Source organism: Channa argus, chromosome 7 (genome assembly GCF_033026475.1).
Source record: "Channa argus isolate prfri chromosome 7, Channa argus male v1.0, whole genome shotgun sequence".
NCBI lineage: Eukaryota > Metazoa > Chordata > Actinopteri > Anabantiformes > Channidae > Channa > Channa argus.
Genome location: NC_090203.1, coordinates 18043717 through 18057199, shown reverse-complemented (window position 1 = coordinate 18057199; position 13483 = coordinate 18043717). Strand labels below are relative to the sequence as shown.

General features: G+C 39.4%; 2 protein-coding genes across 5 annotated transcripts in view; one reads left to right on the top strand and one right to left on the bottom strand.

The window, feature by feature from the left end:
- Positions 1-218: 218 nt before the first annotated feature.
- zgc:110410 (uncharacterized protein LOC553618 homolog) lies at positions 219-7980 on the top strand. Its single transcript, XM_067509418.1, has 11 exons — positions 219-554; positions 1359-1467; positions 1756-1915; positions 2303-2381; positions 2838-2891; positions 3117-3207; positions 3347-3384; positions 4022-4109; positions 5825-5914; positions 6422-6469; positions 7039-7980. The coding sequence occupies exons 2-11, from the start codon at positions 1363-1365 to the stop codon at positions 7189-7191; spliced, it is 906 nt and encodes a 301-aa protein (XP_067365519.1). The 5' UTR covers positions 219-554; positions 1359-1362; the 3' UTR covers positions 7192-7980.
- LOC137129942 (ankyrin repeat and IBR domain-containing protein 1-like) overlaps positions 7956-13483 on the bottom strand; it is a 32422-nt gene continuing 26894 nt past the window's right edge. For 3 of the 4 annotated variants that reach the window (XM_067509416.1, XM_067509414.1, XM_067509413.1), the window contains 3 exons: positions 12542-12653; positions 11749-11789; positions 7956-11154 (listed from right to left, as the gene is read on the bottom strand). In XM_067509416.1, the coding sequence (XP_067365517.1) occupies positions 10264-11154; positions 11749-11789; positions 12542-12653 (1044 nt within the window). In that variant the 3' untranslated portion in view covers positions 7956-10263. The remainder of the gene's footprint in view (positions 11155-11748; positions 11790-12541; positions 12654-13483) is intronic. The other variant, XM_067509417.1, reaches the window with a different exon arrangement.

The window sequence follows — 13483 nt, the reverse complement described above, 5'->3', positions numbered from 1 at the left end:
AATATCCATAATTGCTTTGTGTATGTTGGATTCATGGTGGGGCATACATCATTCTTCTCTCTGACGCTGGACGGTTTCCACGGCCAGGTTCCTGCTTGTCAATGTGTAACCAAGGAGAGCCAGGAAGGTCATGTGACTTCCAGCATTTACGGCAACAGGCTGTCACTGTGCCGCATTAGCCTTTTTATGCAATACAGGAACAAATGTTAGACTTACCACCTACAGTAAGCTAATGATGTGTCATTAGGGAAATTTAAAACATACCTTTGTGGAAAGAACCAGTATGAACTTATTCTAAGGGGCTGTGTATTGTTGAAAGGGGAAGGAAACGACATGTTTTACTTGGTGAAAGTGCCATGCAGGTTGGTTTAATGACACTTTAAGAACTTCATCAGAATTTCCCATTGAGCCTAATGAGGGATACATCATTTCCCCCCCTGAAGCTGAAGTCCTGTCTCTGTGGGAACTCACTGATAGCAGGTAGACTTTGCCCTGAAGGGAAAGCAACACTACAGGAAGAGCAACAGAGCAGATTCCTGGGTGTCACAGCAGAGGTAAGACATGCTATAATGGATTAGACTTGTAATTAATTGATTTATGTGAACAGACCTAAAGTCACACAGCAATGTATCACTCTTTGAGGACTTGAAAACACGAGGCGGACCTTTTTGAAGGCGCTTCATTCATCATCTTTCGAACGTGATGATCTTTAAACCTGCCGGGCTGTGTGCAAGCAGATACAAAGTCCATTTCTTTAAAAATCAGAAAATATGTTTAATCGAACAAAAGTGTGGATTTACATGTAGCGTTGAATAAACCCTGTACAGACTAATCAAAATGCAGTGCTGACGTTTGTTTGAAATTATTTGGTGGCTTAGTAATGGTTTCTTATCTTCAGCCAGTGAAGCTTTATGGCAGCTTTTAATCATACAGATTTTGTAATTGTGCTGCTAAGTATGACTCCATTGCTTCAGTGATTAAATGAAAACTGTGGACTTTAAACTGTCATGTCTTCACAATATTTGAAATAAAATCCCTGCGTTTACTCTGTCTTTCTTGATGACAACTGAACGTCCTCTGAGCTCAATTAACCACAACCTATTTGGCCGTTAAATATACATACAGCTCTATTAAACTGAGGCTTAAGGCCGTGATTATGGATGTTAGTCATGGGCAGCTCTCAGTGTTTGTGTGATGCATCATTTTGTAATTACCCATTTATTTGTTCCACACTGACATTGCCCCATTTGCCAATTTAACATTACTGATGAAAGCGCTGACGCTGTTTATGAGGATGCTTTTGTGTCTCGGCCGTGACCTTCCTGTAACTTTGTGTCTGACTTTTCCTTGTCTATCAGTGGAATGGACCGAACAAATGGCAGCAGTAATGGCGGATATGGACCTCCTCCCCCTCCATACAACCAGCAGGACTACACAGAGAGTTCCTATACAGGGGTGGGCTATCAGGTTAGTCACAATGTTAGAACATTTTTATTACAGAAGAAAAGGGAATTAGTGACGAGATCATTTCAAGGTTATTTCCTGTTCATTGTGAATTTAATGCCCAACTGTTAGTACAGCATCAGCCAAAATAACACACCACCAGGCTTTGATCATGGGATTATCATAAAACTGTTCATGGGAACTGTTTGCACATTTCAGGATGACTGTTTTGTTTTTTGCTCCAAAAGGAAAACTAATAGCAGCATCCACATCATTTTACATTGTCGCCCAATATTTGTTTCAATGAGTCAGGTGGGAAAGGGAAACGTTGCAGTTGTCTCCCCTCCTGCCACCTATGCTAACATGGCCTATCCCAGTGGGAATGGAGGTGAGCAGCAGTATGGTCAAACTCCACCTGATTACTCTAACGGCTTAGAAGATAGTGGCTTCAGTGATGCTGTCATACGAAGAGGTGAGGCCTGGGTGGAGAGAGAGCAGGGAAAACCAATAAATGTGTTTTTGTGGCCCATGCTGAAAAAAGATCAACAGAATTTATTCCCTCATTTTCTTTGCAGTGTTTTCTTGAAATTGATTTGAAATTGAAAATTGTTCCCTGATCTACGTGCTGTACACTGCCTCAACTCTTCACCTCCAATACTACACAAATCATTTTAAACAGGAAGATGAAATGTGGGTTTGGTGAAAACAGCCATTCTGATTTGTGGCGCAGCACAAACAAGTTTACCTGCTCTTTGTCCTGGAAGGTTTTTTTGTGAGTGTGTATGAGTTCTGTCCCCTGTTTGCTTTTTTGCCGGTCGTGTCTCACTGTGTCTCTGCATCTTTCTGTCTTTCTTAACAGGTTTCATAAGGAAAGTCTACTTGACTTTGATGATTCAGCTTCTGGTGACTGTGGGGATCATCTGTGCGTTTCTTTACTGGTGAGGCATTATTGCATTGAATTACTTCCAAAAATAAAGACACTCGTCAACCTTTAGTGTAGCCTCATATCATGTAAGAACTCCCAACTTCACAGAGTGAAAGCACCACAGTTGTCAACGCAAATACATTGAGCCTGCAACTCGGCAGTGTTTAAATAATCATAAATATGTTAAATAAGACAAGAAGTGAAAATACAATAGTATTTTAAAAACCTAATATATTTTATGTAGTTGTTTAAAAGCTTTATGTGTTTTGTACAATGGAGGTGGTAACGCTGGTACTGTAGTTTCTTCTCATAAATTGTATCCAGATCCTACAAGCACAATGCTCTGTCCTGTTAATATTTAATAAAATCATTCTACTTCCTCTATCAAATACATGGCTCCTCACTTAAACACTCCTCCCTCTCTCTCTCTCTCTCTCTCTCTCTCTCTCTCTGTCTCATCAAACAACAGGGACGACCTGAGGAAGTGGACACGGCACAACAACTGGTTCTCCTATGCTTTGATGTAGGCAGTTTGTAAGACTGCATTAACGTTTGTGCTCATAGAATCTCATGGATGTGATGTCACCGCAGTCTTAATCCCAGTCTGACAAACTGCTCACTATACTGTGCATAAACAATCCACTTAGTGAATTCACATTTTGAACACTGCGTTTTTTTGTGTTTTTTGTTTAGTTTTTATAGCCTGCTTATTTGCTGTTTACGATACTCCATATTCTCTGTGAAATAGGGCGGCAGTGTTGGTGCTCATTGTGGCCATGTCCTGCTGTGACAACCTTCGTCGTCGAGTTCCTCTCAATTTCATTGCTCTGGGACTGTTTGTGAGTAGAAGCGGTACCAGCCAGGCATCAAATTAAACCCCCACCACACCTGCTCTATTTCACAGTTTTTTTGCCATGTATTTACTTTCCATTTGTCTCCCCCTCCCATTCCCTCTCTCTCTCTCTCCCCCTGGCTCAGACCATTGCAGAGGGCTTGATGCTTGGATCTGTGACAGTGTGAGTGTTTCCAAGGACGAATCCCCACCTGATGCTCACTGATTTACATAAAAACATCCATATTTGATCCATAACCGATGACGCATTCGATGCCAAGAACGAAGCCATCAAGCCTGATGTTATCATTGCTGATTCACCAAATTAAAAAGCATATGGAATTATCATTTTTAGGTGAAGCTGAAGATAAATCAGAAGCATCACAAACAGTTCAAAAATGTTCCTTCTCTCTGTACCAGTGCCTGCGTAAACACAAGATACCTTTTCCATCTGTGAGCTGTTTCATTTTTAGCAGCATGTCAAAAAAGGCATCAGTTGAGCGCTGACTATCAAACATACATTCGAATGATCTAATTTATAGGATATTGTCATAACAGAAGCATCAAGTGATTTGAAAAAGGAACATAGGCACGACATTGTGCAATGCACGTCCACTGAGCGCCTCTGCCGTTGCTTTACTTGAGATACATAATTCATAATTAAAAAAAACAGATTTTTTTTATAAGAAACAAATATTTCCCCTTTCACAATAGACCAGAACCCCACTGCGCGTACCGTATACACTCTATCTGCTCACTAGTTAGACATGATATTATGGGGTGCTGTTCTCACTGCATCTGTTTGATATTTCTCTCTGCAGGTACTTTGAGGCCGAAGCAGTTCTGTGGGCCGTGGGGGCAACGGCGCTGGTGTCCTTCGCCTTGAGTCTCTTTGCTATGCAGTCAAAGGTAAGATCTGTCACACCCTCTGAGCTCAGTTTGCAGTGCAGTCGAAAGTGAAATGTCATAAACTGTGGCAACTTTGCTGCACAGCCAGTGGTAAATGTTCGTACACCGAGCTGTGTTACATGTGAAGTCAACTGAAACGTGTTTAGCTGAGCTGGTCTGGTCGGGTTTTTCCATGCGGTCGCCAAAAAGGTTTAGAACTCTGATGAGTTTGCTGCCCAGGCAAAATTATGATTAGTGCTGAGATCAGGGCATTTGTCAATCATGTTAATTCCTTACATCCAGAGGTTGGAGCAGAGTTAAACCTCTGTCTGAGAGGTCCTCGTGCTGACTAAGGCTTCTATCATATATATTGAGTTCCAAAATCGCCTGGAGTCTTTACTTGCTTGCTCAATCCTGCAGCTTCCTCTTTGTGAGTCACCTTTTACCTTGAACTGTCTAATAAAGCAAACATGCTATGGAGGCCCTTTCAGAAAAACATACTGGGGGCACGATGCTCTTCCAGTAAGACATCTCTTAAATATTGGACAGATCATTGATCATTTATGACATTAACGATTAAATGTTGATAATATTTTGCTTTTATTTTACTTTGTATATTTGCAAAATGTAATTTAACGGTATGAATCTTTCATTTATGTTATGATTTCGTATATAAAATCACATGCTTGTGTTAGTGACATTTAAAAGTTTCATCAGGAGTTTTTTATTAGCAGGAGTTAGTGTGCATAAATGAGGAGACCTTTGGAAAATCTCTGCATTGATCTCTTCGCTTCCTGCCTCAATAAGTGCCTCATATTTATAACAAACAGAACTGTGCACTCTGTGAGTTTAAAAAAAAAACTGATGTTATAGAAGCAGGAGCTACTGTTAAATATATGTGAGCCAAATTCTAAATGCATTGAAAGTCTCTCTTAATTAGTGCTAAATGTAGTTTGACATTTTACAAATCTAGCCACTTAGAATTTCTTAAGGAGCTGCAGACATTTATTCTTTGTGTGTAGACTGGATAAAACAAGTAAGCATGTCTAGTAAATATACAGAGCTTATTTCTAGCCCTCAGTGCTCTTTTCTCATTGTTAATCTGTAGCAGAAAGGCATATAAATCAGGTTTAGACGTACAGGGTAATGCTGTGGTATAAACAGAAAAGGCCATTAAAGATATAGTTTTTATTGGCTGAGTATGCAGTCACTAACAAAAACACATATCCTATATTTTTATGGCTTCACGTTCATCCTGCGCCTTCCAGCTCTTCAGGTCAAACTGTGGGCAGAGCTCCTTTGTCTCTGTCACTGTGATGTAAATGTCATATGGACTGCCTTGCATGTTCAGCTCATAGCACCTCAGGTGATCAGTGTTAAGTGATTCTCCTGAAGTAACTGCCATCTTTTTCGTGTCGATCTGAAAAGGGCATGCAGGCCAAAAGGTCACCGCCTGCTCCCCCTCCTCTGTGCCTGTGATGCCTCTTTTGGAATAATTATCCCAGATCGTTATATCGAAAATCGTTAGGATGTTCTTGTGTTTCGTGCTTCAATATGTCTTCATCATGTAGTAATCTGAGGCGCCTCACAGCTGCAATGCTGACGACTTTGAGCACCCCAGCTTTTAAGGCAACGATGACTGTATATGAGAGTTTTTTTCAACGGTTTTGTGTTGGGAGGCTTATCACATTTTCTGTATTCCCCCCCCCCCCCCCCCCCCCCTTTTTTTGCACCAGTGGGACTTCACAACCGCAAATGGGAGCCTGTGGGTGTTTGCCTGGACCCTGTTTTCATTTGCATTGCTTTGTGCAATCCTCCGATCGCAGGTAAATCAATAAGCCATTGTGTTTACACCTGCGTTTGCCGTGAGGACACATTTGAAATTAATTGCAGCAGTGTGTAGTTAGAGGCAGACAGTATATACAGCCTCATAGCTTTTATCCCGAGGATGTACTGCCACTGACCTGTGTGCTGAGCAGACTATAAAGAGGAGTGTGTGCGTTCTCAAACAACCCCAGGAGTGGCACTGATCTTAGACTGAACCATTTAAACATACATGCCTGTTTGCTGTGATAAGTGTTTTAGCCTTAAGCAGGAAATTCACAGGAAAAGTTTTCCACAGATTTTACATTGCTATTTTCACAGGAGACAATTGTACTGCAAAGATAAATGACGACTTGTTTTTTTTTAAAACCTTTATGATCATATTTAGCGTAAAGAATAACTCGAAATGGATAAAAGCATGCTACCGTTCTACTGTTAAAGGATGGGGCTGAATAATTGTCTGCAGTAAGCACTCAGTATTATTGTGTTGTCTCTTATTCCTTCTGCAGTATCTTTACATCGTATATGCCTGCCTGGGAACCTTGCTGTTTTCTTTGGTAAGTAGACCCAAACTCTCTTGACAGAATTTTTTATTTTATTATTTTGCAGAGAAAATTACTGAAACTAACCTTTTAAAATGAAAGAAACCATCCTCCAAAAAGTCCTAATGTCAAATAAGTGCATGTGATCCGTGATTTGATTGCAGGGCCAAGCAGCCTGCCACCAGTTTGTCACAGCAGTTAGTGTTAAGAGAGAGAGTCTGATGTCCTCGTGGCCTTTAATTTCGATTACGCACCGTTTAACAGCGGTGGGCTTTTATTTTCATTGTCACTTCTCTGCTTGCCTTTGGCATTAACAGCAAATGTTGTGACCCATCCCGTCAGCTGGTGGAACAAACTGCGACTGCACACAGAGCTGAACAGTCTGTCAGCACCAAGTCACAACTTATTTTCAGCTGTACAACTGTGACTACACGATTATTTATGTGGCCTGTTATCTGCCCAGTCCCCTCTCTCAAAGATAAGAAACGCTGCTTGTTTTCCTTCCGACCGATTCCTTTAACCGGCTCTGTCTCTTTCAGTGTTCATACTGTTGAAGCATCTCATCTCAATCTGTCTCTCTGCAGTACTTGGTGTTTGATACCCAGCTTATTCTGGGTGGAAAACACAGGAAGTATGAGGTCTCTCCTGAGGAATATGTGTTTGCTGCTCTCAACCTTTATTTGGACATCATCTCCCTGTTCCTCCTCCTGCTGCAGCTCATCGGCCTTTGCCGCTGACACTCAACCGTCATGGCAGGCCATCCTAAAGCAACACCAAATCACTAAACTCCTTCAGTTTTAATATCACAAGTACAACATGTATCTACACTGCCTAGTCAGAAAAAAAGTCGCCACCTAGGTAATGGACCATGGATTGATGAAACAACTAAAATTAGGTTGGACACCCCATCGATAATCTTTGGGATGTGCTGGAGAAGACTTTACAGAGTGGTCCAAATCTCCCATGTTCAGTACAAGACATTGGCAAAAAATTTATCCACCATTGGAAAGAAACAAGAGTTATGACATTGCATAAGCTCAATGCAAATGGGTGCTATAACGAAGGCCGAAGCCGATCCAACAAAGTACTAGTGTGTGTGACTAGTTTTAGCCAGGCAATGTAGTTTCACGTTGATGATTCATAACTAATATTCTGACATCCGCTACCATATATAATAAATGTTTGTCTTTTTGTCATGTATCAGGGATAATGTTATTATGCACTGCCATATGTTAAATTGTGGCACTAATGATCACTGATTTCTGTTGAGAGGATTATATTGTGTACTTTGTTCCGCAGTTGAATGAAGCTTTAGAGATGTTGCTTGAAAACTAGATTCTGAAAAACAAACTCCACTGAAAGACAAAATCTGCTTTAGCACTCCCGGAACCGCTCTGTGATCTCTCTCTCTCTCTCAAAAATATGTCTGTTCACAATGTAAGTATTTTAACCACCAATGAAGAGTACCAGTCTATAGTGTATGAATAAAAATAAAACAAACTAAAACTTAACACATAGTTTATTGGCATCACACATCAAACATTTTTCATATAAAGAGGGAATGTATCAAGTATAGACTATGAAAGTGCAAATAACATTTCAAGGATTAGTAGCTTTACAATAGAAAATCTCAATGAGTAACAAAGTGTTATATGCCATTTCAAAATAAATCACCTGCACATTAGAGGTGACATACAAAGGAAGTAGAAATTTCATTTAGACATGTACCCATTTTATGCACAGCATACTGTCACACAGAAAGGGTAATGTGTTTTATCTACTTGCATTAATAAAGTCCAACAAAGTTCCACTAACCATATGGCACTCAGTTTCACAACTTCAAGACACTTGTTGAAGCATCACTATCTTTAGATTTAATGTGACTATATGTCTGCGAGAAAAGAGAGGTCATTTACTTCGGTCGGACATTAGTCTGTGCAAAAACATAATTAAGTCTTAAAGGTAAAACATTTTAATTTCATATGGTTATGACACTTACTTTAATGGATCTGTCTAATAGTCCAAATATAAACCTATTTTATATTGCAACTTTCCTCCATTTTAGTGTCTTCAGGGAGAAGATACATTAAACACATACAGTAAGTCAGCTCATTCCAATGTAAATAAAGTGATTTTAGATTTTGAGCCAGGAAAAAAAAGCTTTGCATAGGGGAAGACCCTTACTTGATAAAAAGAGACAGAAACAAAAACTTTCAAAATACTTGAACAAAATTTGAAAGTAGAGTGTATGACTTTAACCATTACTCATTATGCCAAATCATAAAAATCAGTGTTATCCATTAACGTAATTCTACTTGAAAAAACCAAAAGCCTTGTGCTACAAGTATTCTGATGTCAAGGGAAACAAAGTTCATGTCTGCAAACTAAAAACTCCATAAGAGAAATAACTTTAAGGTAACAGGTGTTCGTTGTGTTTACACTGTAAATACTGTGTAATTAGCACTCAGAAAATGTATGAAAAATAATGAATTAGTGGTGACTGACACAAAGGCACTGTATCTCTAAACTGTGTAGAGAACCACTTCAGACATGGACTACTGTTAGAGATGGAAAACACACTGATGTTTTCTCCATACATTAACCTGCAGTCCACGACATCTGCAGAGCTCTAACAAGGCTTTGCTTATATTACACTTAAATAGGAGCCAGACATTAATTACAGTGACTTGGGCTTGATTAATTAATTCACCAAAGTCTGAATATGATTGCCTGATTATCTCCATTATTGGCCTTTCCTTCTCACTGTCTACTTAGCCCGTCATGCTTCACATTTAGCTGCAGTGCTCAAAATGTATTCAAGTCAAGCTACAGTAGAATTTAGACAAAGGTATGAACTGAATGATACGGAGCAACTCCTTTGGCCCTGTCACTGTTTGTTTTTGAAGCTCAGAAGACATTTGCCATTGAAATTGTGTTAGCATTGCAGCTTTGAAAAAAATATGAATGAACCACTGTCAAGTCCATTATGACATCTTTCAAACCACCTACCCTAAATTTTAATAATTAATCAAAAATGGTTTTAACTGTGAATGTTCCACAAAATGAAGTACACAACCATCTTGGTATTAAACTACAGATTCATGCAACACACTTTGTGAAATTTCAAAACTCAGCCACAATCTCAAATAAAATATGGCTCAATATTTTCACATTACAGTTAAGCGGAGTAATAGAGATTTACCAGGCACAATTTGCCTTAAAGAATCCACTTGGTGACTGCAAACTGTGCTTTAGTCAGTGTTTGGCACCTATAAAGGAGGCAGATATGGATAGACATAAAAACTTTCTCAACCTGTACTGTACAGATTGAATACTAGAACAAAAATCAATCTGCTCAGTATCTGCAGATGAAAAACGTCCTTTGGCCCTGAATCACGTACAGTAGGCTTTTACTCCAGTGGAACGAATGTAATATCCGCACTAGGCTAAAATCTCTAAATTTCACATCTCTAAAAATGTATTTTAGAAACATTAATTGAATTGTAGGTGACATGTCAATAACAGTTGTGTAATCATTCCTTTAGTAACTGATTTCTTTTTAGGCGAGCTGGCTTTTGGGGGAAGGAGAATACAGTTAACACAGGAAACCAATCTGCCTGCAATGGTAGATTAAGCTAAGAGTATACTTATTCCACCAGTTTCCAGCTGAATATGAGCTGACACATTCTTCATTCTGAATACATTCCACTCGATTAGCGATTACACATATTCCTAAACTCTATTTAATTTGCAATCTACAGTGGGTTTGGCCTTTCCAAAAAAGCTTGTTCGCATCTCATCCAATCATATCATACCAAGTGCACTTGCTCCTCCCACTCAGAGGAGCTGGTGCTGGGCAGCTGATCTGATGCAGAGTCACACTGTGGAGTATCAACATGGCAGACCTTTGAGCCACCACACTGAGCATGGTCTCCATTTGTGTCAAGAGTGGCCATGTAAGGTAACTGCATGGTGTCCAACCCAACTAGATCTAACTGGGTTGGCCTCTCAATGACAGCACACTCTTTCTCCTCCTCGTCGCTCGGTCTCTGAGAGCAGAAACCCACATCTACTATAGTTTCCTGAGGTTTCCTGTTTTCGTCTTGCTGACCCCCTCCTCCATCTGCATGGTGTGCACCAAGGTTTGAGTCTGTGTTAGATGAGGTGGAGGGAAGAAGGGTGATACCTTGAGGATTCATGTCGTGGAACCAAGCCATGATATTGCCCAGCAGGTTAGCATTTGCTGCTAATGTAGAGGATGATGATGGATCATGGGCGGAGCATGTGATCGAGTCTATTGTGTCACTGGAAGAGGAGAAGTGGCCTGTTGATGAATTGCTGCCACTTGGAGCCACTGATATTGGCACAGATGCCCCATAGGCCCGATGGCGACCGTCACGGTGCAGACCAGCAGTAGGAATGGGGGTGGCAGAATAATGGCTGCTGATGTTGCCAAGTCTGGCCAAGTTGTCTCCCAGCTCCAGCAGTTCTGAGCTGCTTAGGGAAGCTCTGGGGAGGACCTCGATCCCTGGAGCTCTCTGTTCAAGCCTGGAAGGCAGGGAGGTACCAATTGCACCAAGTGAAGCTCCACCTGCAAGAACCTCATGGCTGGACTCATCCAGGGCCATCCCTGAGTCCTGGAGCGAAAGCTGAATGGCCAATAGGATGTTTGGGTCATCGTCATCTAAGGATCCAAGACCCTGCAAAAATAAGGTGTACACAGTGTCAGAGATGTAACAAACCTGACACTCTCTCTCTCTCTCTCTCTATATATATATATATATACACATATTTTTTTTTCTCCATACCAGAGTGAATTGCAAAATGTAGGGACATTGATGCATCCTAATTTCATCAGTGCATCAGTATGTGGAACTGACTTCTATTTCACAGTGTCACCTTGTGCAATGGTGTGGCTCATTTACTTTTTTAAATTATTATTAAAGCAGGAAAAAGTTTAACTTTCTATACATTTTACATTTCCATTAATTTTAACCTGTTTAATTTACTAGCAAGACGAAGGTGGGGCCACACTGCTTATTTATCGAATAAGACTCATCATTAAATGTTTTTGTTTTTTGTGTAATGCATCAGTGTGCAAAACAATAATAGGAATAAGGCAAAAAGACTATTTTTTAATTATTCATTTTTTAAACAATATCCTAAAAGAAGCCAGTGTAACTGTAAGGGAGAAAAATCTCATTAGTTACATTCAGTTACAGAAAAACTGTACTGTTTTGGCATAATCTGAAAATCATTAAGAATTAAAAATGTTTGAATAACTGTGTACTCACCATAAAAGGACCTCTACATCCACCTCCAACATCTTGTGTGTCTTTTTAGCAAAAGGAATAGAAAATGCCCAGAGTCAAAATACAAAATGCCCACAGTCTTTAAACTGAAATAACCATAGAAAGTTAACCCAGTGCCAATTACTGCATTTAGGCAAATCATCCTTGATTTAGTGAACACTGCAAAAGTAAATATGTAATAGCAACCTCACAGAGCATGTGCCCTCATCAAATTCACTAATTCACAAGATTCAGAAATGAACTAATTCTTCTTGGCACAACACAATCTATCAGTAGGCTTAGAAACTGCAAACTTCATCTCAACTTCACTCAACACAGCCAAAAACAAAACAATATTGTAAACGACTGATGTATTAGCGATATTGGCTTGCGGAACTTCAGCAGTTTTGAATTTTCAGGGCAGTAATATAACATGTATTCTGTACAAAAGAGCACATCAAAAACGTAGGGCAGACTACTGGTTCATTGTGATTTAATTAAATGTACTATGTATGTATTATTTTATCATGGATTAGACCCATGTTTATTGCATTGATCTTCACTCCCCTAATTTCCTAACATCTTTTTACTGTAACCATATAAAAATATATATAGCCAGAACCAGGACTATATGTTTGCAACATCCACCATCATCCGGTTAAGAATTGCTTTGTTTTTTTTCTATTTGCACATTTATATTATTCCTTAGTTAATAAAATAATTTTCTTTGCAATTAATAATGAATTAACCCAAGAAATGAAAGTTTACATAAGTCTCTACCAGCCAGTAAAAGTACCTAAGATGTTTTTACCAGGGTCATCAGGGTCAGGTGTGTTGCTATGGAGACTGGACATGTCGCCTCGCCTCCGCTGCCTATGTCTCCGTCTGTATTGGAACTCTGCATACTCCTTAAAAATAGCACAAAAATGTAAACAATTTATTGAACTGACTATCATCAACATATCACTTACTGACAAGAAAATGTCGTATGTATTGCTGATCTGGGGTTACAGCTGTACTATTTCACTATAAATAACTTGGACATGTCTAAGTTTGATTCAAGTAGTGAAGTAGTGCGCTTCAAATACAGCCTGGGGTTTCTTTTCCAGGCTGGATTAGCACCTAGAGGCTGCTTCAAACCTTTCCTATTTCCAGACCAAACCTTCAATCATTTCAATCGTCTAGACTGAATCCAAGCAAAGCATTGGAAATGAAGTAACACGAGTTGAGATGTTTGAAAATGCTGTGCACTCATATCTGACTAATCAAAAAAGTAACCAGAATACCTTATGAAACATGAAAGCTACGCTAAGAGGAAAAGTTTTAAAACACAAGTTATAAGTAAACTGAAATTGGAATGTTGTCCCTCAGCCGGATTTGAATTATGTAAAATCTATTCATACAGACTGTCTCACAAAGTCTGTATGTAACACAGAGATCCTATATTTGGATCTCTGTGTTACATGGTTCTTTGGCTCGCCTAAACATTGATTCATATCTTACCAAAAAACTGATCCAATCATTTTGTGTTTTAGGTCCTAAAAGATATACGATAAACATATAAAATTGTTTATGGATATGGCATTAGTTTTTAAAATTTTCTAACTGAAAATGATACCGTATTTACGTTTCAGTGATAATTGTAAGGCTACTCTCTGGGTATAGACCAACATGAAAAGGTTGCAAATCTGCATGATATTACCTTGTGGAATAATTAACTACATTCTCCATTCAATTA